The sequence below is a fragment of the Aureobasidium melanogenum genome, assembly GCF_000721775.1.
Source record: "Aureobasidium melanogenum CBS 110374 unplaced genomic scaffold scaffold_5, whole genome shotgun sequence".
Lineage (NCBI taxonomy): Eukaryota > Fungi > Ascomycota > Dothideomycetes > Dothideales > Saccotheciaceae > Aureobasidium > Aureobasidium melanogenum.
The window spans coordinates 641,806-669,084 of NW_024470057.1; the positions used below are offsets into that span (position 1 = coordinate 641,806).

General features: G+C 50.9%; 9 protein-coding genes across 9 annotated transcripts; 4 read left to right on the forward strand and 5 right to left on the reverse strand.

Moving 5' to 3' along the window:
- Positions 1–187: 187 nt before the first annotated feature.
- On the reverse strand, positions 188–2,423 carry M437DRAFT_73687 (uncharacterized protein; the record flags this gene model as incomplete). The annotated part of the gene is made up of 2 exons (XM_041026081.1): positions 188–2,317; positions 2,370–2,423. 2 exons carry the CDS (start codon positions 2,421–2,423, stop codon positions 188–190), a joined length of 2,184 nt encoding a protein of 727 aa, XP_040881786.1.
- Positions 2,424–3,023: 600 nt separating this feature from the next.
- On the forward strand, positions 3,024–4,248 carry M437DRAFT_82759 (NAD(P)-binding protein; the record flags this gene model as incomplete). The annotated part of the gene is made up of 3 exons (XM_041027804.1): positions 3,024–3,566; positions 3,669–3,726; positions 3,779–4,248. The coding sequence occupies 3 exons, from the start codon at positions 3,024–3,026 to the stop codon at positions 4,246–4,248; spliced, it is 1,071 nt and encodes a 356-aa protein (XP_040881787.1).
- Positions 4,249–5,369: 1,121 nt separating this feature from the next.
- Positions 5,370–6,767, forward strand: M437DRAFT_73689 (uncharacterized protein; the record flags this gene model as incomplete). The annotated part of the gene is made up of 3 exons (XM_041026082.1): positions 5,370–5,416; positions 5,528–5,611; positions 5,663–6,767. The coding sequence occupies 3 exons, from the start codon at positions 5,370–5,372 to the stop codon at positions 6,765–6,767; spliced, it is 1,236 nt and encodes a 411-aa protein (XP_040881788.1).
- A 2,588-nt stretch (positions 6,768–9,355) lies between these two features.
- On the reverse strand, positions 9,356–10,414 carry M437DRAFT_43283 (uncharacterized protein; the record flags this gene model as incomplete). The annotated part of the gene is made up of 1 exon (XM_041020718.1): positions 9,356–10,414. One exon carries the CDS (start codon positions 10,412–10,414, stop codon positions 9,356–9,358), a length of 1,059 nt encoding a protein of 352 aa, XP_040881789.1.
- A 1,439-nt stretch (positions 10,415–11,853) lies between these two features.
- On the reverse strand, positions 11,854–12,690 carry M437DRAFT_44296 (uncharacterized protein; the record flags this gene model as incomplete). The annotated part of the gene is made up of 1 exon (XM_041020882.1): positions 11,854–12,690. One exon carries the CDS (start codon positions 12,688–12,690, stop codon positions 11,854–11,856), a length of 837 nt encoding a protein of 278 aa, XP_040881790.1.
- Positions 12,691–13,595: 905 nt separating this feature from the next.
- Positions 13,596–15,652, forward strand: M437DRAFT_73692 (MFS general substrate transporter; the record flags this gene model as incomplete). The annotated part of the gene is made up of 10 exons (XM_041026083.1): positions 13,596–13,836; positions 13,885–13,973; positions 14,025–14,142; positions 14,197–14,363; positions 14,416–14,485; positions 14,540–14,595; positions 14,647–14,728; positions 14,777–14,881; positions 14,932–15,366; positions 15,420–15,652. 10 exons carry the CDS (start codon positions 13,596–13,598, stop codon positions 15,650–15,652), a joined length of 1,596 nt encoding a protein of 531 aa, XP_040881791.1.
- Positions 15,653–18,011: 2,359 nt separating this feature from the next.
- Positions 18,012–18,230, forward strand: M437DRAFT_15595 (heat shock protein DnaJ; the record flags this gene model as incomplete). Its single annotated transcript, XM_041018821.1, has 1 exon — positions 18,012–18,230. A coding segment is annotated over one exon (219 nt), but the record flags the coding sequence as incomplete, so codon positions are not given.
- A 2,258-nt stretch (positions 18,231–20,488) lies between these two features.
- On the reverse strand, positions 20,489–23,521 carry M437DRAFT_43696 (endoplasmic reticulum metallopeptidase 1; the record flags this gene model as incomplete). The annotated part of the gene is made up of 1 exon (XM_041020785.1): positions 20,489–23,521. The coding sequence occupies one exon, from the start codon at positions 23,519–23,521 to the stop codon at positions 20,489–20,491; it is 3,033 nt and encodes a 1,010-aa protein (XP_040881793.1).
- Positions 23,522–23,857: 336 nt separating this feature from the next.
- Positions 23,858–26,773, reverse strand: M437DRAFT_43351 (uncharacterized protein; the record flags this gene model as incomplete). Its single annotated transcript, XM_041020731.1, has 4 exons — positions 23,858–25,106; positions 25,159–25,779; positions 25,830–26,616; positions 26,668–26,773. The coding sequence occupies 4 exons, from the start codon at positions 26,771–26,773 to the stop codon at positions 23,858–23,860; spliced, it is 2,763 nt and encodes a 920-aa protein (XP_040881794.1).
- Positions 26,774–27,279: the final 506 nt, after the last annotated feature.

Sequence of the window (27,279 nt, forward strand, 5' to 3'; positions counted from 1 at the left end):
AACACTCTTCGCCAAAACAAAATCAACAGAAACCGAGAGTAGAAAACCAATCATCGCGTCATAGGAGTGTGGCTGGGGGAATAAGTATATCCGGAAGAGAAGAAATGGAAAGACGCAGTAGAGAGAATACGAAAATGTGCAAGACCGATTGTTGTCAAGTCTTTGACGAGAAAGGAAGCGAACTTCTTCAGCGTCTCTTGGGGGTTGCGAGAGCAGCTAGACGTGCCGCACTCAGCACACCAGGACGCTTCTCCTTCGGCTTCTGGGTGAAAGACTTTGGTCTGACACCAACAGTAGGGATCTTCTTGACCGGAGTCCTAGCAGTAGCGGCAGCAATGGATGGGCGAGTTGGCTCAGGCTTGTCAGACCTGGCCTTCTTTGCAGGACGCTGTTCAGAATCGTCGTTTTCCTTGTCGCTGGCTGTGGCGCCGGTGGTCTCCTTCCTCAAGTCTTCGTTGTCGGCCTTGCGCTTGGTGCCTGTGGCTGTGAGAAGCTCGGGTGAGTGTTCGACAGAGCGGATGGAAGGCTTGATCTCCTGGGACGTGGTGCGACGAGGCGACGGTGCGAAGGTAATGGCTTGCTCACCAGCGCGGAATGTGAAGTCGTTAGGGGCACCAGCCATAGTCATGCGGCGATAAGCCTTCTTGGGTCGGTCGGCATTGTCAGAAGTAGCGGGCAGAGTAGGATAGGCGATAGAAGATTGCTCATTGGCCTTTGATGGTGGAGATGAGGCCTTTGTGGGAGTGTCGGGCGTTTCTTCAGCTTGATCGAAAGCCTTGGTCGAAGCAGAGAAATCAACGTGCTTTACGACAGGACATGTCTTGGGAGGGGGAGGAGGGCCGGCCTTTTCGGCATCAGAAATGGCGTTGGGTGGAGTTGATAGGTGAGTGCCATTAGCGACCTTGAAGGGGTCGTCCGAGTACAAGCGTTGTGGGGTGCGCAGGATGGACTTGACAGGAGATTGGCGCAGCAGATTGAATCGGGCGAACAGACTAGGCTTTCCCGGAGTTTGTTGCTGTGCAGTGTCGAAGGCACCAGGCACGGAGATTTTAGCAGGGGAACGAGCGAGTAATGGTTGCTTGTTGTGCTTCTCCTTGGGTCCATCCTGGTCCTCGGCGTCTTGAATGGCATTGGACGTCTTCTTCGCGGGAGAACGGGCAAGGAAGGGGATCTTCGAGGACTCATTAGGGGACTCGGGAGCAATAGAGGCCTTGGTCGGAGATGGGTGTTTGGCCGGACTACGACTGAGTAGCGGGCTCTCGGGTGCCTCAGGCTCAAAACGAGCAATGCGGTCAGCCATGGATGACTTTGCTGGAGACTTCATTGGAGACTTGGACAGAAGCTGTGCACGTTGGTCCTTCTGCTTGTCTTGAGCCTGTTCGTGCTGGACGCTTGCACTAGTCATATTCAGCCGGACAGGACTGCGTTGGAAAGAGGGAATCATGGTGGTACGACGAGCGGATTTGGCCGACTTGAGTATTGACTGAGGAGGCTTGACGGAGCGGGGTGTCATGTTGGACTTGATGGCACTCTTGAGGGCAGGCTTGGGAGTAGCATCAGGGCGCGAAGTGGTAGCGTCGTCGTCGGCAGCACGCTTGACACGCTTGACCGGGCCTGCGTCCAAGTTGTCGCGCGATGCAGGACGAGGCAGAGATGTAGATGAGGACGACGAGGATGGACGCTCAAGCTCGGCCTTGGATGGCGAGCGCTTGAGTGCAGAGGGCTTGTCGGTGGCCAGTGGCTTGTTGTCTCTAGTTCGGAAGGCCGAAGGGTGATCGGCGATCGAGTCCATCTTCTTGAAAGCCTTCATGTGAACATCGCTGAAGCGGTTGACCTTGCCCGACGGTGTAGCAATCTTGCGCACCAAGACGTCGTTGGCTGACGGCTGGTTCTTCTGTGTGGCCTGCATCTCGTTGCGAATCTTTGCCGCTTCTCCTCTTGTCTCCTCCATCAGTGCGCGAGCCTGGGGGCTCAGATTTAGAGTGGGTCGCTGAAAGGTGAAACTGAAGTCGGGAGCGTTGTCCATGATGTTCTGTGGGGCCTTGGGGGTCTTGGTGGGTGTTTGCTGGCTGGTCTTGTTGCTGCTGAAACCCAGCCATCGTGCCTCATCGAGGGGTTTGGCGGTGCTCATCTGGTATTTCTGGGGATGCATTTCCTGTGCGCTGGGTTGTATAGGGGTGCCGTCACGAGGTGTTTGGGCGCTTCTGGTTGGAGTGGGTTGCGGCTCGTCGTGTTCGTCGACTGCGGATAGTTTGGGAGCGGTGCGAGGAGTCTTGATGGCATCGGCGTCGACACCCATATCAGACACTCTCTGGGCCTGTTCAACTGTCAGGATGCGTTTCGACGGGTCAAGTGAAAGTCGAAGTTACCTGTGGCGTGGCCGACTGCTTTGCGCGGATTCTGGCTGACGAGCGTCGTGCCATTGTTGCTATGTGAGGGAACTGTACTGGATCAGGCGCTACAAACAAGACAGTCCTGCTAGCCTGCTAGAGTCGACTGGTACAATCTACAGCGTTGGTGGATAGCACGACCTTGGACAAACAAACGCTCTCGAGAAGCTCCCCCGATTTTCAACGCTCGCGTCAAAAAAACAACAACACTGACGTCGACCCGACTCCTGAGCAACCGGCAACCGACCGCACAGACCTGCTACTTGGGCACATCCATGAAACATAAATCACAAAAATTCAATTTTCAATGTTTCATGACTCTCTCGTCCAATTTCTGTGCATCCATCCATTTATGCTGTCCATAGTTGCCACTATCGTCAAACGTCTTGGGTAGAACCTTTGCAATGTACTTCCATCTGCCGAAGTCAATCGGCGAGACTTCCCTAAAACAGATATGACATCGGGCCTTCGTGACGATCGTAGCTGTGCGAATTGCACTTTGAGGGTCCTTCTCCAGACGCCCAGCTTTCCAGAATGATCCAGCTTTTATTGCTTCATAATCAAGTCTAGAGTGGACAAGACACTTTCCTTGGCCATCCGATTTCTCCTTCTTGACATATACACATCGTCAACATGGCTCAACCTACTCAAAACAAGCAGTGGCTAACTCGCCAGGATGGTCTGGAAAAGCTCTACAGAGGAGAGGCCGCCATCCCCCAGCCAGGCGAGAAGGAGGTTTTGGTCAAGATTCAAGCTGTATCATTGAATTATCGCGACACTGAGGTAGCAAATGGCCTCTACAACCACCACAAGAGTCTGGACGAGAACAACGAGCCCCTCGTTTTGGCATCCGACATGTGCGGAACCATTGTCAAGGCTGGACCTGGAGCTTCCCTTAAAGAAGGACAGAGAGTCTTGTCGATCTTCCTGCAGACTCACCAGACAGGCCAGGTTCAGGAGAGCGATATGGCATCCGGAATGGGACTGCCTCTAGAGGGCGTTCTTCAAGAATACCGCGTCTTCCCCGACACTGCTTTGGTCACTGTGCCCGACTATTTGAGCAACGAGGAAGCCGCCACTTTGCCAATCGCTGGTACAACCGCTTTCATGGCTATGAACTGGATGCAGCCGATGGGAAAGCCTGTCAGCAACCCCGAGACAACCGTCTTGTTCCAGGTACGTGTGAAAACCCTGCAATCCAAGAAGTGCCGATATTGCGAAAGATCGCGTGAGAGGGCTTCGTGGCCAGTGAACAAATCATACTAACTATCCTCCCAGGGCACTGGCGGAGTGTCGATCAGTGGTTTACAGATTGCCAAGGCATGTGGCCTGAAAGGTGAGTGCCTCTGCTGCCTTGTTTGCTGAACATTGAACTGAATTTTGGGAAGCCATCGTGACCTCGTCTTCGGATGAGAAGCTTGAGAGAGCCCGTCAGCTGGGAGCTGACTACACCATCAACTACAAGAAGTTCCCCAACTGGTCTGAGAAGGCTATGGAATTCACCAAGGGCAAAGGCGTAGATATCATCCTCGAGTGCGGCGGTGCCCAAACTGTGCGTCAAAGCTTCGATTCTATCGCATTTGGTGGTCTCATCTCGAGCATTGGCTACCTATCCGGTAAGCAGGACACCGAGAGTGATGCACTCAACATCAATGTCCTAGCCTTGAGACGCAATGTCACTCTCAAGGGTCATATCAATGGACCAAAAGACAGATTTGAGGAGATGTTGCAGCTCTACGCCGAGAAGCAGATTCATCCGGTTGTAGACAAGGTCTTTAGCTTCGACGAGGCAAAGGACGCCATGCAATATCTTGCCAAGGGTGGCCATTTCGGCAAGGTCGTCATCAAGGTCGCATAAAAATAGCCAGGAAATGAAAATTAATCATGCATTATCGTGCACCGTTATTATCGTGAAAATGTGAAGGCTGGCTGGTCAGGAATGCAACAGCAGCCATACATATATTCACCGCCTCAAATCTGCGCAATGCCGCTCACAAGATTTTTGGTAAATCAAGACGGGTACGCCGTGGCGATCCCAAGGTGTTCCATCGACATGGAATGGTTATGGTCCTAAACCATTTCTTCTTCGTGTTTGTTTGTTTGTTGTCGCATGACGTCTACCATTTCAGCGAAAATTCAAGATGTGGGGAGAGCAGACTCCTGAGTTCTCCTTGTTGTACAACAGTATCAACGGTCAATAAGCGTGGCGCTGCACAAGCGGTAGGCACGATTACCAACAGGAGGGCCTGGCAACGTGCGTTCAATGCATGATTATCGCTTGCTCCAGCTGAGGGCAAATGGCCCATGTGCTTGGTCGTAAGCCTGCTGTTGTGCACTTCCAACACAGTGGCTCGCAGGCTCATTGCATTGACAGCGGACGGTTGCGTGCCGTGATTTCACGAGATTGTCGGGCAAGAGGTGGCATCCTAATCACTCGATGTTTGGTCCGGCAGGTGATGAGCAGGGGCAAGGCCAACCGTCGCGGGTGTCGGAGTCGACGGCCAAAGTTCACTTTCGGCTCACAACTGACAGATTTGACGTTGGCCGCGACTGCCTTCTGAAGCTGTCAGCATGGTCAGAAAGAGCCCTCAGGCAGGTCGTTTCGCAGCATTTCTTGCCTTAGAAAGAACATGCGGACAGATGACTGACAATGTTATATATTTGATCGCTGCAAACCCACGTGCCAGTAGACAGGGCTCGCTTCTTCCGCCTCGTTACACAACAGCAAACAGCAAAGATCCTTCACGCATTTAGAGCTTAATTACTCCTTGCAGGAATCCTCACTTCACTTCCACAAAGTGTGCCAGTTTCTTGAAGTGAGCTTTACAACGGCCTCTGCTCCACTCAGGCCGTTGGTGTTACGAACGCTCCAACAACTCTCCATCTTCCTTTTCTTCTTCTTCTTCTTCTCGTTGTATGTCAATACATATATTGCCATCGAAGCCCACCCATAGCGTCGACATTCTCGAACATTACACAATGTTGAGCACAGCACCTGCAGCAGACGCCCCGCTCTCCGGCTTTGAGTACGTTCAATCTATCTCCTACTTGCATCCACAACCTGCATTCAGCCATTGTGCACCAATTTGGTGACGTACGTTCAAGGCTTGACTTGGTTGCTGACAATATATGCACAGAAGGAAATTGAGCACTTCAATCCAGCGTCTTCGGGCCAATAGCATCCACCATGAACGCACCTCCAAGTCTAGCGAACACTCAAAGTACGATCTACGCGCCCTGGCTGGAAGATCGTCACACTTATACATTTCCAGGTCACAGCTCTATCTCCACAGATTGAAGTCAGTTAACCGCCATGGAGGCCACAACTTGAGCAACGACGAGGCTCTTTTCTTCCTTTCGTTGCCCGACAAGATCCGCCGTCTTCACTTCACAGCAGAGGAGAACATTCTAATGCGGGCCGCATGCGAGTTGCAGCTTTCCAGGCCTCCTCGCTACGACAGCGTTCGTCCACTCCCTCTCAGATCTTGGACCGACGGAGGCGCTTCGAGCAGCCACAGCTACGCTAGTTCATCTATCAACCGCCACACTATGGCCGGACCGGTCTCTCTTCCTTCAACCCCAACCACCTTTGATGGTAGATACCCATCAGTCACTAGCAGTCGCAACTCGTCTCGTCCTCGCACAGAATCAATCGTGTCTTCCAACGCCTCTGTCCGACCCTTCAATCCACTGGGCTGTCATCCTCTTGGAGGCTCGCCTACAACCATCATGTCCCAGAGTCCTTTCGAATACACCAAAGTCGCTACAAAGATCCCTGATACTCCAAGCTCCACGACTAGACAGTACCTGGACCCCAAGACTAGGATGTTGATTCGACAGTGCACCTCCTCACCCGAAGCATTCGACGAGGTTGTCAACTTTGGATACCACACCGAAGAGGATTTCCCTGCTACCAGCTCGACCACGGCTTCTGATTATCAGTTCGATGAAGGCTTGAGTTCGTCAGACGGCATTTCTGACGAGGACGAAGACGATTTCACACTTGACTCGGATGACGAACCCTGGACTCCCGGCTCCGATGATACTCTGGCTACTAGCTGGGACATGCACTCGCCCACCTACTCTCCAGTTCAGCGCTTTGACAGCAGCTGCTACCGCCCCAAGCAACGCCCGATGACTTTGCGTGTCACTTTGACCAAGCCCGAGAACAGAGTCTTGGATGACTCTCCTGTTCGTGCAGCAAAGCCATTCCAGCCTTACCACTCGGGCCTGAGGGTTGAGGATCCTCTAGCACTCGAACAACTCACTTTCTCGGACGACGTTACTGGAAAGTATGGAGCCTTTGCTGTTACCCCTACCAAGGACAGCAGCAAGATGAAGAAGCTGTTGAAGAGATTGACATCACCTGCTTTCTGAATGAGCAATGTCATGTATCACAGTTTGACGCGAGCTGTTCTGCTCACAACGAGCTGTAATGGCTAGGAACGTACGAAAATGACACAGAAAGACACAGCAAGCAAAAGAAGAGACTTGATTTTGCACAAAGTTTCTCACGCCAAACACCAGAGGTTCAACATATCTTCATCGCATTATGTTTTAACGATCAACGTTCCCGAAAAAAGGGATCACCACACAGAAGAATAATCGCTTTTCACTTTAGATTTTCCTTTGTTGTCTTTTATTTGCTTTTTTATTGTCAAAGATACCACATTCAGCGCATGGGAAAAGGGAGAAGGAAAGGAATGGCAAGGAGAAGAAATTTATGGCTACGGATAAACCAAAATGTCACACTCGCTTTTTTGGCTTACACTGATTTCAAACTTCTCATCTGCGCCTCTGTGATTCTCTATAAATTTTGTGTCTAGTCACAAGTATAGTGATAGCTCAAGATCATCGTGGAGAAGATGTCTGCAGATTATCATCATCATTTGCTCACACTGGCACTATGCAGATAGCATCCAATGCATATACTTATAGCACAACAGTATACCCGTCCATTATGCTTATACTGCAAGTACAACAGTACAACGGTGCAACAGACATGACTATACCATAAGTGCACCGACGACAAACGGCATAGTATAAGCTATACGGGCTTATGCTTCTAGAACAGCATTTCCCACTATACACCTGCACATTCTACGTTTATCTTTTTTATGGAGAATCCGAATGTATGACCGTTTCGAAGCGAGAAACAGGCAAATATGCATGCAGCAACAGTAAGTAGAGAAAAAGTCTATTGTTATTGCGGCGTGTACTGTAAACCATGCAAATGCAACCACAAAATGAAGAAGATGGTGGGGTAAGTTTCAACGGGTAGGAGGATTAAATGGTGGGTGGCTAATATAGAAGGCTGAACTCGGTCCAAAAGACTGTTGAACAAAACGGCTTTTTGGGAAGCCACCGAACCACTCATGCCTTGGAACAAGATAAGGGTCCAGGGGCCGTATGGTTCGTTTTCTTCTATCTCTTGCTGAGTTGGTTGTCGCAGCGGCTGCCTAAACTCCCAATCTACCGTTGCGCGTGTGCGTTTCTAAGGGTTTGCATGGGCTTCCGAGTGCATGGTGGTGGCTTGACTCGTTTCTCCTGGACAGATAGGAATATAATATCCTGGGGGCGTGTTAGGTTTGGCTGCCCGCTTATAGGCACGCAACATCCCATGGCACCATGGAATTCGTTGATCTGTTTTGTTGCTATGGACAACCAAATGATGATAGACCCATCTATGAGATTTCAGGGTCAACAAGGGAGAGCAAATCGATTGTCAAGACCGAGATCAGGAGCAAGTAGAGTGTGAAAAGTTTTTGATTTTGTTTTCTTGTTTCTCTTCCCCTCCCAGACACGACTAAACTCGGCATTAAACAACAATCGTGGTTCGAGGTACTGGATATGAGAAGAGCTCTAGAAACCAAAATGGCAATCCGACTCGTACTTTCGACATGCCAGATGTCAAGGTTAGCGAGTCTGCTTGACCTGGTTCTGGAGCACTCTGACGAACCTTCCTTCGTACACATCGGCAGTATCCTTCTCTGTTCTAGCCAGCCGCCAGGGCTGGAGAGGGGAACACCTGTTGCACAACCTCATAACATGGTCTCGGCTCCGAACTAGCGGTCTCGAGACATGGCCGAAGGCTGGAGGATATGCTGAATGGACCACAAACAACCCCATACTGAGCTAGCAGTGGTGAGCTTGGAAGCGAGCGCATTCAGCACTTGTGCATGCCGTGGGCAGCCAGCAACTCAAACAACGACATGCATGCCAGATACATGTCGGAGTCCAGGTAAACTGGCTCGGTTCTCTGCCCTCGAAGAACGTGCCCTCACCACCGGGGTGCAAGACGGTCCTTCGAGTCCTGCCTACCTCATGGACACTGATTCCTCGAGTCTGACGAGCAGACCATGAGTAATCAATGATGCTTGGAGGTAACAAGCGCCGAAACCGGGAAGGAGAGATCGCACGCGACCAGCGCGGTCCTGTGAGGTATGTAAAGAAATCCAAAGAGTCCTGCCCTTTCGAGGCCGCGAGGCCTATGATGTCTCCCTTTTTGCTTTCCCGTGCAATCGTAACCTGCGTTTGCATAACATTCATGAAAACAAAATAAAGAACTGACACTGTTGTCCAGCAACAGGCAAAGAAAAAACAACAACAAGATAACAGAATAAGAAAATCGGTGATGCTTGCTCGACAAGGCCCAATAAAAGCAAAATGCAAAATCGCTCGCTCAGATGACCAAAGAGATGAGTGAAAGAAAGATAAACGCCGCCCCATGCGCTGGAAAATGAGCTGTACTAGGCTCGGGCTTGTACCAGTTTAAGATCGCATCGCATCGCATCTAGGTGATGTGTTGTTGTCGACAGTCCATTCGAGTGATGGCTCCTGAGTATAGCTGCATCCAGACTCATGACACATTGGTTGGGATGGGCCAGATCACCAACCAGCAAGACATACCATCAGTGTTGCCAACGGGATATTCGTGTCGAGAGTCAGGTATCTAATAGGCAGTGCTAGATGGTAGCATACTGTGGCGCAAAAGTATTGAGACTCCAGCCCAGATTGTCAAAGCCAGTGTTCGCTATACTTGTGCCGCACGAAGGCAAGGCACTCGGCAAAGGGACCATAGGCATAGAGATGACAGATATGCTGCTGCCAACTTGGGCCGAGGTGTAGAATGGCGGCTCAGAGACATGGACAGGTGATTGGCTGTACGATGGTGTTGGAGAAGGAAGCTGGACAGGATCCATGCCAAGAGTCGACCAGTATTGAGATGAGGGAGCACAAGCGGTACTTGTCCCAGGATTGGAAGGCAAGACTTGCCACGGATCTACAGGATTGGGTACCAGAGCGTACGCCTGCGCAGACGGCCACCAATGACCAGGTGCATAAGACGAATTTGGCATGATGGGAGCCGGGGCAATCAAGTCGACTATCTGTGGAGGAGGAGGCAGAAGAGGCAGGAACAAGTTCATGATGGCTGTCTTGACATCGTCGCTACGACCTTCGAGCAACTCGCCAGCACCCTCGTCCTCCAGACCCTCGAGAGCGCGAACAGATGTACGGTAGACAAAGCGATTGACAGCCTGGACAAAGGCTTCCTGCATCTTCTTGATCTGATCGTCCTTTTCTGGCCAGGCATATGTACTGGCGGCAATGTCGACCGAGTAGATGTCGTTGTGATAGTCTATCAGAGCGTCGATGGTATCCTGGGTCAACTTGAAGGCGACTTCATGCTGGGAGACCATGTCGACATGGACGACGTATGCTTGAACAGGAGTCAGAGTATAGTTGGCGATGGCTTCCCGAAGCGGATCCGAGTCTTTGCGCAGGTCCGAGTTAGGAGCGTTGGGCAGCATGAGCGACGACAACAGCCAGATGGCAGACGGAGCGCCCAGCGTCTCTGTCAGAAAGCGGTAGTGCTGGGGCACGCTATTGAGAGGACGCTTTACGCGACTGATGCGCTTGAGAGTTTGGGTGAGCCATGTCTCGACCCGCGAGCCTAGCACAATTGTTGGAGCCGACCGAGGAGCGAAGGCGGCTGCTGATGCAGGGAGCAGCTGGAGAGGCATAGCTATGTCCAGCAGCAGCTCTGCCTTGGAGTGAAACGACTTGGTAGATGCGATGCGATGCGATGGAGCGGATTCTGACGGGTATGATCTTCTTTCGAGCGGTATTGGGCCCGTCGGCCAGCGGTCGGAGTTGCGGACTGGACCGTATGTGGGTTTGCTTGCTGTGTATGTTAGTAATTAGTAGCTAAGAACAGAATAAGGAAATAGAGAAATGGGTCGCTGAGGCAGGCGCTCTACAAAGAGGGTGGTTGAAGAAAAGCTTCTTTGACGGCGGGGCTATTCTGTATTTGAACAGCCAAAGTCAAGTCCAACTACTCTCCACGACATGCACGCGGCTGACGGTGGCTATGGCTATGCCGCGGCGCACCCATCATGCATGAACTTGGCCGCCGCCTACGATGAGATGCCTGCGAGCGTGCGTGCTGAGAACTATGACCCAGTTCGCTCCGTCTATTTTCGTTCCTTTCAGCTTCCTGCTTGTACTCTCCAGTCAAACAGTAGCGATCCTGGCTATATGCCTGCTTTTCACACGCTCTCGGTCCCGAAAACACCGCACACTTGTCAGCACTGCCATGCTGTGTTTGAGAACTAGTTATGCCCTCGAGGCATTCATCTGCGATCGTGTCTAGCCCTCACTCTCGCTAAGTCCATGGCCATTTGCAAGCGACTGCTTGCACAGGGTTTGTGCATACGCCAAACTCTCACCCCGCTGCAGGTTCGCACTCTGCTTGCTTGCCGCATCCTTCTAGTACCCTTAAACCCGCCTATTTTGCGACTACAGCCCACTGGTGTGAAGTAAGACGGATCCCCCGACCAATGATAAGCTGAATCTGCCATTTCACCTCTCCCAGCCCTGACCACCTCCATCAGCTTTGTGTTCGCCGAACAGGAACTTGTACCTCTCTCGCCTCGCTGACAGGCGCCTGCTGAAACCCTGGAAGGCTACATCCTTTGTCACTTTCTCGAATTGCTTGTCCTATCCTCCCTTGCTGATGAGCTTCCATGTCTACTTGGGATACTGATACTCAGTCTTCAATTCTGACCTCAAGTCACACCCGAGCGTCGGTGTCCGCGAGAAGCGTGGACTTCACTGCGGCTGTGCACAGCTGCGTGGCGTCGGTCAAGACCGACCACGGATTATCTAAATCGCTTCCCAGCTTGCAACTTTCTCCCTTAAGGTTGTGTCTTCAGTAGTGTCGCCTGCCAACACATGATCCAACTTCGTTGGACCTATTTCCTAATCGAGAGTACTCTATGACATGCTTTGTCCTAGACAGAGGCATCCGGATGCATTGAGGCCGTCATCGATGAGTGAAAGAGGATGAGATCTAATAATCTGATTATCTTCTAGGTACTACTATTTAGGACCACTTGTAGTGCACTGTGACAAGCCTTCGGAAAGTCAAGCTCGAGAGATCGTACACCTGATGATCTGTTATCTAGTCTTGCTTGAAGGCCCGTACGCACCACAATGGGTCACTACCACTCATACCCATCATCTGCATGAAGCCTTGCAATCCGCCTTGATTTTCCGACGGAGCATTCGCGACATCTCCTGCTTTGATGTCGATAATCTCGATATTCTTCCAACCAGCAAAGTGGAGATAATCTCCAACCATCTGCAGACGCTGTTCTGGTGCCCTCTTGATCCATGCACTTGTTGCCTTGGTTGGGAACATTCTTGAGCTGACAATGATTTGGCAATTTCCGCCTGATCTAGTCAACTGTCTGACACTCTCGAGAACCTCTTTGGGATGAGTCAGGTAATCTATGCTCACAACGCAAGTCGTACAATCCAATAAACCGCTCTCACTATCGACGCTGTCTGCACTCTGTAGGCCACTGACAGCCTGTTCGCCGCACACAGTGAGAGGGACATTCGGGTCCTCATTCAGATCTTGAAGTATTCTTTTGGAAAGCACCTGGTTCTTCTCGAGTTCGGCCTGGTTCATCCCTAGGCCAACGACTTTCAATTCACCCTCTGCTGCAGCCTTCTCGATGGCTTGGGGATAATGACTTATCCACGACGAACAAAGATCCAAGATTCGACCTTTTCGTGGTAAGACAGTGTCATAGTATCTCCTGAGGCTTGCTATGGCAGCATCGTCGATGTGAGTGACGAATCTACTGTCGCTATAGAATGAATTGTCTGGGCTTTCGTCCACGCGTTTGAAGTCGGCTTGAACGTAGGGCCACGCCTGGTGTTGGTTTCGATAGGGTACAGCAGAACCGTTCCATGCCTTCTCGGGATTGCTGGTGTGGCTGACGCTTGACATTTTCGCGGCAAGATACGATGTCGTTGTTACTGCGATTGCTGACAAGCCTGCGATCTGGACTCGACGACTGGCGGATACGATAGGTATCATGTGTGCTTCTCTCAAGATTCTGACCTTTACAGTCCTGTCGAATGATTGTATATCGGTATCATAGGATTTTTGTATGACCCTCTATGACGCAGTCAACTCAAGCACGGTTAAAGTTACACCATTCGGGTAGACTTGGCACGGAACTAACTCCCTGCTGAGGTGATCACCCTGGCACATCAAAAGCTGTCACACTCTTGACCTCGTCCAAAGTCGATAATCGTTTTGGAGAGTGCTGTATGAGAAGTATCATCTACTGATTCGTTATACAGTCTGAAAGCTTCTTCTATCCTGTGTATGAGGCGTTGAAGCGCAGATTGCGTTTTCGCAAGTGCTGTTCGCAGAACATGCTCGAACCACTACCATGAAAGAAACACTAATCGTGAATGATGCCACAGCCGCACTGCGTAGATCCCGCCCCATAGAATACTGGATTGAAAAACATGGATGCCAGTGTCATCCTGAATACCCACCACGACTTTCTTCTTCTACACGAAAACGCATTCGAGATGTCTTGCCTCTTGTGACTTGAAGTCAAATACGATTCCAGCCAGTCGAAGTCACGCTCTCGACATTGTGCCTTTAGTTTCTCTTGGCTAGAGCATATTCATGGCAGCTAAAAGCTGTGATTTGTTGTCTTGATGGTAGATGCCACGAGGTAGGAGCTCTATCAGGTTCTGGCCTCGATTGACATCACCTCAATAGCATGAACATACGCCTACATGGCTAAGGAAAGTCAATATTCTCCACTTCAGACCCCAAGATATGACTTCTGTCTTCTTCATATCCAACTTGGTCCCTTGCTATTGAACTGTAACATGCCTCCCTTTTTAGTCCATGGCCACAAAGACCATCAATACACGACTGATGCTCTCTCACTCCAGATCTCGAGGGGGTCTACGCTCGTAGGACATCGTCCAGAAATTACAGATCTACACGCAAACTTCGAGGGTAGAGAGTTCTACGATCCCCATGCAACATGGACTTCTGAAGAAGAATCAAGAGTCAAGTCAAAGACCGATAGAAGGCTTCTTGCCTGGCTATCACTTATGTTCTTCGGTAGAACCCCGTGCTCTGATGATTTGGAAAATAGCTGACGACTACAAGCTGCGCAACTTGACTCTACGAATATACAAAACGCCCTTGCCGACAACTTTCTCCATGACCTAGGATTCACCATGACAGAATATGGCAATGTGTGTCTGCGTCAGAAGAGAAGTTTGTCACCATTCAGCTAAAGCAAGCAGGGTACGATGATACATCGCATATGCTACCTGGTTGGGGGGCTACCTGGCCAAATGATCGCCATGCGTTATGGCTACCAATACCTCTTCCCCGGATTGATGTGTGCATGGGGAGTTGTTGGTTAGTGACTTTTTCCTCCGAAATGCCGTTGTGTACTAAATGCGAATTGCTCAGCCTGGACGCAAGCATGGATGCAGAGCGAAGCTGGATTTTACGTCACAAGAGGGATTATCGGATTGCTTGAAGGAGCTTTCAGTCCTCTGACAGTCATGTGCTTGTCCAACTTTTACACTAACACGGAGCTGGGCTTTCGAGTTGCAATACTAAGCTCTGGTATCAACGTGAGTCATTTCACATCAACAACAGAAAATCCCCTCTCATACGCAGAACTAGATCGCAAAAGCGCTTTCTTCTCTACTGGCTGCTGGTTTGCTTACTATGCGAGGAGTGGCTGGCAAGCCAGGTAATATGAGTATAGTTGTTGTGATTTCTCAATGGCTGACACCGGCACCGTCAGGATGGTTCTGGTTGATTCTGATCAACGGTTTACTGATCTTCATGATCGGCCTTGTGGTAATGCTCAAGAATCCATATTAGCAGACACGTATCATGACCAAGTCATAGAGTTTATTCTACCTGCCATCAGGGCCGACACGAACCCAAACCGTTCTTTGGAGGAAGCCTTGGTTCTCGGAACGGGAGCAGAGTAAGCTTCATACCATAAAGAGCGTTTATGGTGTACTGATATTGAAAGTGATCATGATCAACAGGCTACTTAGAGATGACGCATCAAAAGGAAGGACGGATACAAAGGCGCACACGAGCATGCGCGACATCTGGAATACTATCAGAGATCCCGGTAAGTTTCTGTCCTGACGTGGCGAACATCTGTACTCACCATACTCAAAGGACTCGTCGGTTTCTGGTTTTGTGCATCAGTGATATACATACCCAAAAGCCCTGTCTCCCAGTACCTCGTACTCAACTTGAGGCAACTTGGCTTTTCGAGATTCGAAAGTACCGTCTTGACCATACCCTCGGACGTTCTTCGCGTCATTACAGTGCTTGCCCTCACACGAAGCAGTGGTCACTTCAAGGAGAAGGCATTTCACTGTACAATACCAACGTGTATAGAGATACCCTTGTTCGCAACCCTGTTACTCCTACCTTCGCACGGCTATGCTTGGGCGAGATTTGCAGTTCTTACCCTGATAATCGGTGCGCCCAACTCTCATCCCATCATGGTCTCGTGGATCAGTTGCAACAGCTTTGATCCAAAGAAACGCGGTATAGCTATTGCCTTGTTTGGCACAATCCATGAGATCGGTAGTGTTGCAGCGGCACGTAAGTGAAAAACCGATATACTTCTAAGTCGTCGAGCTGACCTCAGGAACAAGAAATCTACAGGGAAAAAGACAAGCCATACTACTACACTGGCAACAAGGTTCTTATATCGATCTGTGCAGCATCTGTCGTGGTTATATTATTACATAGAGAAGTACTCAGACATCTCAATCGCAAGAAAAGAAAGGCTTGGGAGGAAATGAGTGAGATTGAGCAAAGAGACTATGACCGAGTTCAGGGGCACAACGTCGGGAACAAAAGCCTCACTTTTGCATTTAGCTATTGAGTTGCGAAGATTATCAGGGACCGAGAAACCAAGTGATGGTACCAGATATTACATCTAGAGGAAGGATGTACATTTGCAGATGCACGAAGGTCAGGTGCAGGTAGCGCAATGCTAATGCGCAAGTATATACTCTCCACATGCCAGATAGTTCGAAAGTCGTTTTGAAGTCAACATGAACATGACAAATGATGATGTTCCGGCCAGAGAAGAAGTCAACGATTCGAGGTTTCCTTCCTCACAGAGAAGAAGTTGCTATCTTCCCGCTCGGAGAGAGTTTCAACGCATCTTGTCACTTGCAGTTGACATTGTCTTCTACACGATCATTGCTAATCGGGAATTATCACTACAATCCGCGACGAAGACATCGATACACTTTGCTGACAGCTAAATTGCATTCAAATACCTCGTTATGGCCACTGCCGACAATGCTGTCAGGCCCAAGCAATATGACAGCTCAGACAGGAGCGACCCAATAGGATATGACGGATGTCAGTTGTGATGGACATTGAGCTACCAGCTGGAGATGAATTCGCATAGATAATGATGCTAGACCACTATAGGATCTTGACACGTTGAAGACGGAAAAATGCATACAGTGCTTTCGCTTATCCCTCGGAGGGTACATTGTAGACTGCCGTTACTGGCATGAAGATTGCTTGTTATCGATCCACGTATCTTCTGAATATGGGGAGCCTACAAACATGCATATCCGGCAATATGTCTTCCCCGTGTGCTAAGAACTCTCACAGGGTAGCTGCAGAAATGAACAATACCTTTGCAGAAGACATGGTTTCCATAGAGAGACTCCACCGAAGGCTCTCTCCTTGGCCAGAGTCATGTTTGAATCGCAACTGTGCATTTCGATTATGTATCATGATCTTGTACCCACGATGGAGAAGGAGCCAGTCGCAAGATCGTGACAGCCTTTGGCACACGCGGAGGATGTATGTTTCGATTGACCGCCCGAGGACATCCCAATCACTGGTCTCGTCGTTGGGCAGCAAAACAATTGCTTCTTGTAGATACTCTGAGAAGGCTTCTTGCATGCAACAACGCCACCTAGGTAAGGATACAGCAGGTCTCACACGTCTGAATCAGTGTAAGCATGGCATCACCGGTCTGGTCTGGTGCTGGGCCAGGAGGTCTGGTGATGTTCTCCCGATTGGGCGTTTGTGAGTACGAGTAGTCTGTGCTGGATATGTGTCGAAGCGCCCTCGGCCCGCTGCATCTTTACAGAGCACGGATGGATCGTGATTGTGACTTGTGGGGTGCGGAGTCGCATGAATGGCGTCCACGTTTTAACCGTGACGAGATGCTTGATCACCACTCGGTGGAGTGATGCACAAGGAAAGGGGTAAATCGGTTTCGTGGGAGAGCACCGCGTAGAGGAGCGTTTGTAGTCATGTTGCAGAGTCGATCTTATAGTCGGGTCAAGACAGAAAGGGCACTCGAGGTCGTACAAGCGGACGATCTATTCGAGGCCATGACTCTCAGTTGCCGGGCCAAGACAGATTGACATGCACGCGGACGGCTGGAGATAGCAATGACTAGTTACTCGTCTTCACAATCGAGCGCTGACGTGAAGAGAAGCCATCGCTGTCTATCAATATATTCTCACCGCCAGAGCTTGAGCAGTGCTTTTAGAGGCAGGGTCCAGCCGACGCGACTCGCGCTCTCGACCACGAGGACAACGGCTGGGCGCGGATTTAAACTTAAAAACGGCTGCTGGGGAATGAACGAACGTGCTAAACAGTCGAAGAAGAGGCAGGAACAGGAAAATTAGACGGAAAATCGTGACCAGTGGGATGACAGAGACTATTGACAAGTACTACAAGGTACCAAGAGATAGCTGAATGCTGGAGCAAGGAGTAGTCGAGGATCGGCAGAGGTTCTGGCAGGGAAATTAGCCAATGATTGGCGTCATCGGCAGCGCGAACGCCAAAGTGGAAAGCGGCATGCAGGTTTAGAGGAAGGGCAGGAAAACCCGCAACCGCGAGCGCAACGATGCGCAGCAAGAGCGACATGGGACATGGACAGACAGCTCACGCCTTCCCATTTTACGGGCCGGTCCTCGCTCTCGTTGGGTTCATTCCTTTTTTTGCCGGCCGACACCCTACTTGCTATTCCAACTTGCTCCATCCATCTGTTTCTTGATTCTGCTGTTTGTTTCGTCTGCTTCTGTTGTACCCATCATTCTTGGTGCAACCCTTGATCACACTCAGCAGCTACATTTAACAACATCTGCACCACCTCGCCACGCTTACCAACCATTCCCGTCGCTGTCTCGAAACTTTTTATATCGCCGTTCCTGCTTTTTCCCTATTCATGACAGTCCGCCTCTGACCCGTCTCGAACTACCATGTCCTCGCCCTTGCCACCGGATCCATATATCGCTCTGGGACTTACCAAGGATGCTACACCTGCGCAGATCAAGACCACGTACCGAAAGCTCGTGTTGAAATGCCATCCGGACAAGGTTACGGACGAATCCAAAAAGGCCGAGGCATCTGATCAGTTTCATCGCATCCAACAGGCATACGAGATTCTCAGCGATGAAGGTCGACGATCACGCTATGATGCCCAGATCAAGCTGGCAGAACTACGGAAGCAGAGTATGAACAACCGACCTCCTGTCGAGGTCAGAACCGCTGCATACGAAGTACCAACAGCTGGCCCTGGCCGAGCCACCTTCACCGCCAGAGGACCCGAAAGAGTATACGAAGAACGCCGACCTGAGAGATCCGACTCGGATGACTACTTCACCAGCGCACCACGAACGACGTCACGAAAACACGATGATTATGAACGACAACCCATGAGGAAAACGACTGTACCACCGAGAGATGACAAAGAACGTGCTAGAGTATTCGAGCGCGAGAGACGTGAGAGCGAACGAATATCACGAACGGATAAGAGGAGGACGCGTGACCAAGACCAGAGACGCGAACGCGACAGAAAGTACTCGGCGTATGATGATGACAGCGATACCGAGTTGAGACAGGATGCCGAACGACTACGCAGGAGAGCTACAGAGGAAGCGATCAAAGAGAAGGAGATGCGAGAAAGAGAGAGGGCCAGACTGGATCGAGAACGTGAAAGAGAACGAGCAGGGCGCAGAGAAGACGGCGGCCGCGAGAGGGATGACTACGAACGAGACCGGGAACGTTCATCACGTCGAGCATACGACTCGCAGCGGTACTCTCGCATGGAAGAAGAGGTCAACGCTTACATAGGGAGGGACAAACGGCCACAACTCTCACGCAGTGCCTCGACAGCTAAGACCGAGACATATGTTGACCGCTCAAGTCGATCCACACCCGCCTTCGTGCGCCGACATTCGGCCAAGCCTGCGTCTCCTCAGCCTCGTCGCGATCGCGATAGGAGACCGAGCGAGCCTGATATCATCGAGGTTGATGAGCGCCGTTCTGCACCTCGACCTCCACCGTTATATACCTCGACATCTTCGCCTTCTACCATCAAGGTCACTCGAGAACCGCCTCTTCGCAGTGCAAGCATGAAGGTCGAGGACCGCAACCCACCACCCACGCCCATCCGCCGCTCCGAAACCATGCCCAACATCTCTCCCAAGCGTGCCAAAGACTCGAAAGCTTCGACTCTGAGAGACACTGACTTTACGGGCGGCCTACCAACACCTTCTGCGAGCCCCGATTATGCCCCATCACCCACCTCCCACAAGACCACCTATCACTATCCCCGTAACGAGACCCCGACTTCCCGCGAGGATGACTATCGCCGCACTGCCGAGCGTGACTACGAACGTGAACACGACCGCTCTCGCGCGCGCCGTATGCACCGCTCTCCTGACCCTATACGTGAACCCATGCGATCTTCGAAGTCTTCTGCAACTCCTCGCGCTCCACAACCTCCACCGATCATGACGAACCCGAGCTATAGAGCCTATACGACCGAGTCACCGACTTCGTACACTGTACGTCCGTCACCTACACGCCGGGAGAGCCAGCGTGACTACGATTCGCTTCCTAGAGCCACAATGCCAAAGGCAAACTCAAGTGCCAAGTATGATTATTCCTTTGACAGCGTCCGCGATTATGAGAATGATCGCCGCAGAGGCAGTCCGACGGACGAATACATTGCCTATCACAGAGCTCCCACCTCTGCTACACGTCCACAATTGCGCCGCCAGCACACGAGCGATTATACTTCGTATGCCCCACGCACTCAGGTTGCCTAGTAGCTTCCTCTTCACCCCTTCTCTTTCGCCCGACCTTGCATCTCTGTTTTATGGTACGCCACGTTCTCAGGTTTCATGTTCAAAGGCGTATAAGTGGCATATGACGGCTTCCATCTTGCTTCATTGCATCTTCTCTTCTTTCAACCCACGATCAACTCATATATCGTTCGCACCACAGTCAGGGGAGCCAGCGACGGTTATGTTGATGTTTCATATTCGATTCTCTTCGGCATTGAATGTTCTGCAAGGACAAATTGGAGGTCATGATATCTCATTGTCCAGATGCATCCCTTTTGTTACTTCTCCTGGCTCTCTTCTTCACTCAACCTCATATAGCTTCTTTCACGATCTCCATTACAATCAGAACACACAGAACAGAATAACGAAACGAATTGATGACCAATATTACTACATTCCGTGTCACTTGCTTGGTCGTGATGAATGTTCCTTTTACATGGTTTCTCATTTCGCTTCATCATACGTACATAGAACATGATAAAATTTAACCAAAATCAGAAACAACAAGAACAAGAGACTATGAGACATTATCGTCAAAATCGACAGTGTGCAATGCATAATGATCCACCTCCATGCATCATTCCACCTTCTCCGACTTCCAGACCTTAGAGACTGAAGTGCTTGTATCCCTCAACCAGACCATCGCTGTTCTTGGTAACAGCACTCCACACAGGCATAAAGTGCTTGACCTCATCGAAAGCAGGCACATTGCCTACCTGGTTGGCATCACTCCAGACACACATGACTTTGCCCTCGACACCACCATATTGCTTCTCCACTTCGCGGTCAAAGGTGACGTTGACGCTCCATCTGGCGTCCCAATCTCTGCTGTACAGGTACACACGCGTTTCCTCGTCGTGGCGACCTGGTTTCACGACCTCGGCCTTGTCACCTGCATTGCTGATGCTCAGGTTTGCGAAGTGAGTCGAGAAGTACAAGCGGCAGGCGCGAGTGTTGGAGCCGCGTACATCAATCACATAATCGCGTCTGGTGGCGTTCTTTGATGAGGGGCGAGTGATGTTGAAGTCAAGCCAGGTGGCATATTTGTCGGCTTGAGCTTGTCTGCGAGCTAGTGTCAAAGAGACTGTGTCGTTGGGGTATGGCATGCCGGGCTGGTGTGGCTTGTATGCTTTAGGTACGACATTGGGAGCAGGGCCCGTCCAGGAGCAACTGTCAAGACCTGCTCTGAAGGCCCAGAATTTGTAGTCAGGGCCTGCACAGTGGTAGCCGTTTTCCGAGGCTGATGGCATTTGAGATACGATGGACTCGAGGTAAGGAGATAGACCGGTGAGCGCCACGGAGTTGTTGCCGTGGTCAAGATCGATCTGCTGAAGGAAGAAGACCTTGAGTCTGGAGGTGCGAGAGAAGGGGAAGGCTACGAGGTTGTAAATCAGAGTGCCGATGAAGACGAACATAAGGAAGGTGGGGATGTGGTAGGTTATGCGATGGATGAAAGGCGTCAGAGGGAGCAACAGCAGCACCGAAGTTGCAGCAATCAACAGGTAGACAAGCAGAACGGGACTACCATCAGCAGGCGTTTGGTGCAGAGCTGAGGTCATTAGCAGTCCCAATTGGCCGATCAAAATTACATTGATAGGAGCCAGGATAAGGAATTGGAGTAGCCATGCCCAACTTGGAAGACTAGCAGACCAAGCCTGCTCACCCTCGTATGCCTGGCTTGTGAGAGGCGAGTGCAATGAGGCTGCAACATCCTCATTGTCGTCAGGTCGACGGCTCTCACGCCCGTAGCGTGTAAAGGTCTGTCTCGAACCCAGCAGAGAGGTACGTTCATCTGCATCTTCGTTATCATTCGCATGCGTTACTCTGCCTCTAGGAGTATCCTCGTGGTCTGCAACGTTGTGAGAGACGAGACTGCCGCTACGTGCAGGGCTCGGGATAATACTTTGCGATGCATATGTAGCCTGCTCAACGTAGATACTCTTTTTGGGCAGCGCGAAGAATTCGAGGTAGGAGATGAGCAATGCCAAGAAGACGGCGGCGTTGTAGATGACCAAGAAGTAGGCAGATCCAAGATGGAATCGCTGCTCCCCGATGGTTGCAGCCACCAGGGCAATCCAGGAAAGAGCGTAAAGCCAAATCAACACATAAGCACGGGAAAGTGCGGATGGCCGAACTGCGTCTCCGAGGCGGAAGAGGAACCACGCAGTAGAAAGCCACGCGGTGAGCATCATGCTCCAAATGGCGTACTCGGAGCTGTAAACAATGTGTGGGTTGACCTTGGTGACAAGATACGCGAGCGCTACAACAATGCCACTTGCGACGGCAAAGATCAGAGGGAATCTAAAGAAGCCTCTCCACCCAAAGAACTTGATAGCCTCGTCATCATCAGACGAGTGGAGATATTTCTTTCTAGAGAACAAATACCACTTGTCGGTCTTGTGCAGAGTAACATCGAAGATGATCAAGAAAATTGGCCCTGCAACAAGCAATGTCACGGAAAGCGCGAACAGAGTGTGCAACTGGAAGACTGCAAATGCACGGCCAAACAAGTCAAACCAGACACCGGTACTGCCAGATGACTTGTCGGTCTTGCCATACCTCTCATGATCCGAAGGACGCTCGAATTCATCACTGGTATCGCTTGAAAGGCCCTGCACGGTGTTTAGAGCAGCAGAGAGCATATGCCACAAGCTCTCGACGCTGGTTTCTCTAGCATTGTCTTGATTAGTGTGGTATCTGGCACGAGGCTCCATGAAGGCTACGTCCAGGCCACGCATACCCAGGTCATCAACAAAGACACTGTAGTCTGTGCCGCTCTTCACCAGACCTCTTTTGAAGCCATCACCACTGATGACACTACCAAAGGGATGAGGGCTCTTGGAGTAGAATTTGGTTACCTCAGTATCAGTGCTTCTGAACAAGGTGGCTCTGCCTCCAGCACCAGCACCCTCAAGATTGAGGAAGGCACGAGGGAATTGGGCAAGAGGATGACGTGTGAAGGCCTTTGCGCCGTATAGACCATCCTCTTCGCCGTTGTTCAGAAGGAACAAAATACCACGATGAGGCTGATTCTCCTGCTTGGTGAAGTGTGAGAGTAGCTGCAGTACTGAAATGACACCAACACCGTCGTCTGTGGCACCAAAGCCAGTGCTGACAGAGTCAAAGTGGGCATTGACAAGGACGCCACCAGGACCAGTGTAAGTGGTCTTGTTGAGCCACCATTCGCCGTCGGGATCTTCAGCGCCTCTAACGTAGACCATGATATTGTTGCTCTCATAGTAGACAGTGTAGCCTCTTGAATCGGTGTATGTCACGTTGCTGACATCTCTGTCAAAGACGGTGACAGGCAGCGCAGCGTTGGTGTGTTGGGCGGCCTCTTTCCACTCAACCTCATTGGCGTCGAGTATGTCTCGCACGCGGGCGAGTAACCATTTGCGCACGGCAACATTTTCCCTGCTGTTGAAAGGATGATAAGCACTGCTCAGGTGCTCGAGATCATTCCAGGCCTGGGTTATGTTGACGCCTGGCCAGCTGTGCGGAGTGGGAGTGCTTGGAGCTGGCGGCAGGACATGATGGGTGACAACAAGGGCGGCGAACAGACCGGCATAGACGACGACGGTGAAGAAGGTGACGACCCAAGGTCCGAAGCCAAAGGGATTGCGCGATCTCGGAGCCATCGACTCGGCCTTGTCAAGAAGCTGCAAGTACCTAGGTCTCCTTGACCAGAGACGAATGGGTTGAGGAGGCACCACTTTAAGCTCGAGCATGAACGCTTCACCTGTTCACCGTATCCATCCAAAAGCTTGGACCACGCCCATTGCATCATCTGTATACCTAGGTATCTCTTTCGACACGAACATAATTCCATTACTCTAAACGCCTAACTTCCGAGGTATCTGCCTATTCGACTCATAATATGCTAGCAATACACGCGCTGGGGTATCTAACCTTGGCTGACCATCACGCCGACGTCTCTCTGTCTCTCTCAGACACACTTGAGTCATCTCTCTCTCTCAAATTCCTGTGTTTCGAAACCCTTGATCCATGAGTATTCCACCACCGAATATGTCGTTCTCACCACCAAACATGTCGTTCAGGTTGATGCTGGGAAAGGCCGTTCCCTGACCAATGCCTTGTTGCTGTCCTGGCCACCCACCACTTACTTGACGCATATTGGCCATCTGCTGTTGCTGTTGCATCATGCCCATGTCCCATCTACTTTGTTGTTGTTGTTGCTGCTGCTGCTGCTGCTGCTGCTGTTGTTGCGGTTGCTGCATCATGTACGGTGGCAGAGGATAGAACTGCGCTTCGAGGTTGTCCTCTGGTGCACTGCTCTGCCCTGACATCATGACCGGCATCTTTGAATCACTGAAATTGTCGAAAACGTTGGGATCTTTTGCAAATTGGTTGTTCTCAAAAGTCGTCAGAGGCTGGTTCGGATACGTGAAGGGTTCTGCAGATGGGAACATCATCGCCGACAGATCTGGTAGGTTCGGGTTCGTCATGTCCATGCCGAGATTGTATGGGAGCATGCCACTGGAAGGACTGCTGGTTTCTATCGGCCCCGTAACTAAAGTCTGGTTGAAGTTTGGGCTGGTTGGTGTGTATGTGCCACTACCTGAACTTATCGAGGACGCAGGGAAAGTCATTCGTTGATCGAAGGCGGACACAGTCGGGACGGTAGAATGGTTCGGGAAAGTGCTCGCTCGCTGCACGGAACCAGGCTGAGGAGGCGGTGGTTCTTTGGCAGTGACGGAAATGTCAGGATGGCTTCGCGCACCCAGTGGTTGGCTATGGTTCGAACTTTGACGTCGTTTGCGCGACGGAACAGCGTTCGCACGACCTTCACGTGCCCAAGCTGGAAGTGCTTTGAAGATACCTTCCAAGGTGGTAGCGCATCGATCTGCGGCCATGCTGCGTTTGGCCAAAGATGCCAGCACTTCCTTGCCCTGGAGAGCATCCTTTAGAACAGCCTCAGTTGTGATGTTTTGAGGGTTCTCTGCTGCAAAGTAAATCAAGGACACCACGGCAAAAAACGTCGTGTACATAACGAACCAGTGCGCGCCATTCAACAATCCTTTCTGCTTCATTTGTACGCACAAATGGATATGGTTTCGAGAAAGGTTGACATAGGAAGCCGCGCAGGTATATGCACGTTGGTCAATGTTACGCGATCTCTTGTCGGTCGCAACGAAATGTAAGAATGGCCTGTAGAGCAGTGCCTGAGCATGAGCGTATGCGATGCGAAGAAGTTGCTGGGCCCTGTACCGTGGTTAGTCCTAAAGACAGAATCAAAGGCGCGAATTGTTCTTACCTTGTGAGCGTAGGGTTCGAATTATTGCATGGATCCAGCCCTGCGGGAAGGTTGTTCTTCCAAGTTTCCAAATCCTTTTCGATGTCTCGGATGACCGAGAAGGGTACAGTGTAAGAACGGTCCATGGTGCTTTGAACGTTCTTTGCTCTGATGGGATACACGTTTCGCACAATCTTGATGAGGAGCTCCACCAGTCGGCTATGCGCATTGGCGGCTGTTGTTAGTGTGAGTGTGCCCTCTGGCATAGGGAGGATCCCATCTTCCGTGATGTATTCATCATCAACCTCAAGCGGATATTCTTGATCAATGTCTTCCGCACTAAGGGTTTGTGGCAACCCCAACATTGCACCAACATAGATGTCCATTTTGCGAATGGTCCAGAAGACACGTTTCCTGGTCTCGGCTTCGATGGGATTGAAGGTGCGGCTGAAGGCAGAGTTGTTCCTGTGCAGACCCATGCGCAAGGCGGAGCGCAGTGCTACACCTACATATGCGTAACATTGCGATAACTTGGCCGAGCACTGGAGGAATGTGATCATGTAGAGGACTGCCTGTATAGAAGTCAAGTCGCGGGCGTCTGCAATGTCCAGCAATTGACGTGCTGTCCTAAAGTATTTGAAACTGTTACAGTGTCAGTACTTAAAAGGCCTTGGACCTGGAAGCTTGCTTACCCTTGGTCAATGGCGGTCTCATAGCCAGCCTGGTTCAGAGGACTCTGTTCGTCGCTACCAAACAAGCAACCAACTGACATAGTACTGTACAATAAAGGAAGAAACTTGTGGTCCTGGTTCGTATAGTTCTCGTATGGTGTGTTATACATGCGATCAAAGGACGCCCAGAAGGATGGAACGTGGATGGCTCTCATGAGAACAGAAGCATCAGTAATGGCGGTTTCACACAAGTCTCGAGCGACATCTCTAGAAGGAAGATCAGTGCCAGGGACTGCACCATCTACAGACACACCAGGCGATTCTGGATTGAGAGATCTTGGAGAGTCAAAGACTTGTGACATTGGCCTCGACTTGACGAATGGCGTAGCCTTGGACTCGGGTCCAAGAAGGTCACCTAATTGTTCTCGCATGCGCCGCACGAAACTGAGGCCAGAAGAATGACCATGGTAATCCCAGTTTCCCTGTTCGTCAAGTTCGAGTTGGCCAATAGCACGGACCATAGATTCCAAGTTGGTGTCTTTCTGATCCCCATTTGGAGCAGATGTGAGGTTTGCCGGTGCAGAAGCAGCAGGTTTGGTTGACGGAGTGTCATTGTTGACGGGCTTGTTTGAGAAACCAGGAATGTATCCTTGAGCAACGGCGACGTCAATACTGGGATCGTTTAGATTGAGGTCAGGCATGAGCATTCGAAGTAGCGTCTCAGCGCGGTGGACTCGATGCTCCAGGCCCTCGATGTATTGAGGAGCGGGGTTGCGACGACGATTAGAAGGTTGATCATAGGTACATTCTATTCTAGGTCAGAGGCGACTTCTTCGCGACGGGCTACCACGATGCTTACCATAGCTATAGACTGTACAATGCGTGCAAGGCTGCTTGCCATCGCATTTGATCTTCTTCCTTCGGCACTCGTCGCATGCTCGAGTCACCCTTCGTCGCTTCTGCATGGGCAGTTGAGATTTTGATTGAGTCTGTGCCAACGAGCCCGAGGGCCCTGTGGGAGATGTCTGTGACTCATGCTTGATATCCTGCTCCCAATGCTCGCCCTCGCTGTTGTCGTCGTACATGTCAGGCGAAGTCGCCTCCATGACCATGGGGAAGCGGGGTTAGAATGTGGATGATGTGGTCTAGGATCAACCGAGCGTGGTGGGCAGGAGGAAATGCACTCTGTTAGGGGGTCCGGAGTTGCGATACGGTGCGGGATGATGCACTTTTGTCAAACGACAAAGAACGATGACCTAGCGAGTCGAACTGGATCCAATATGCCGCTAACTTAAGTCCGAATCTTTCGGCCGCGGCGGATAAAAAGACTAGAAGGGTCACAGCTGACGGCTCTTGAGCTGGATATTACGTATTTGAACTGTTTCGATCAGTTGCCAAGCGCAATATTTCTTTTCGTCCTCCCTTGGCCCCTCGACTGTCTGAGCGAGAGAGAAAGAGAGAAGGGAAGATG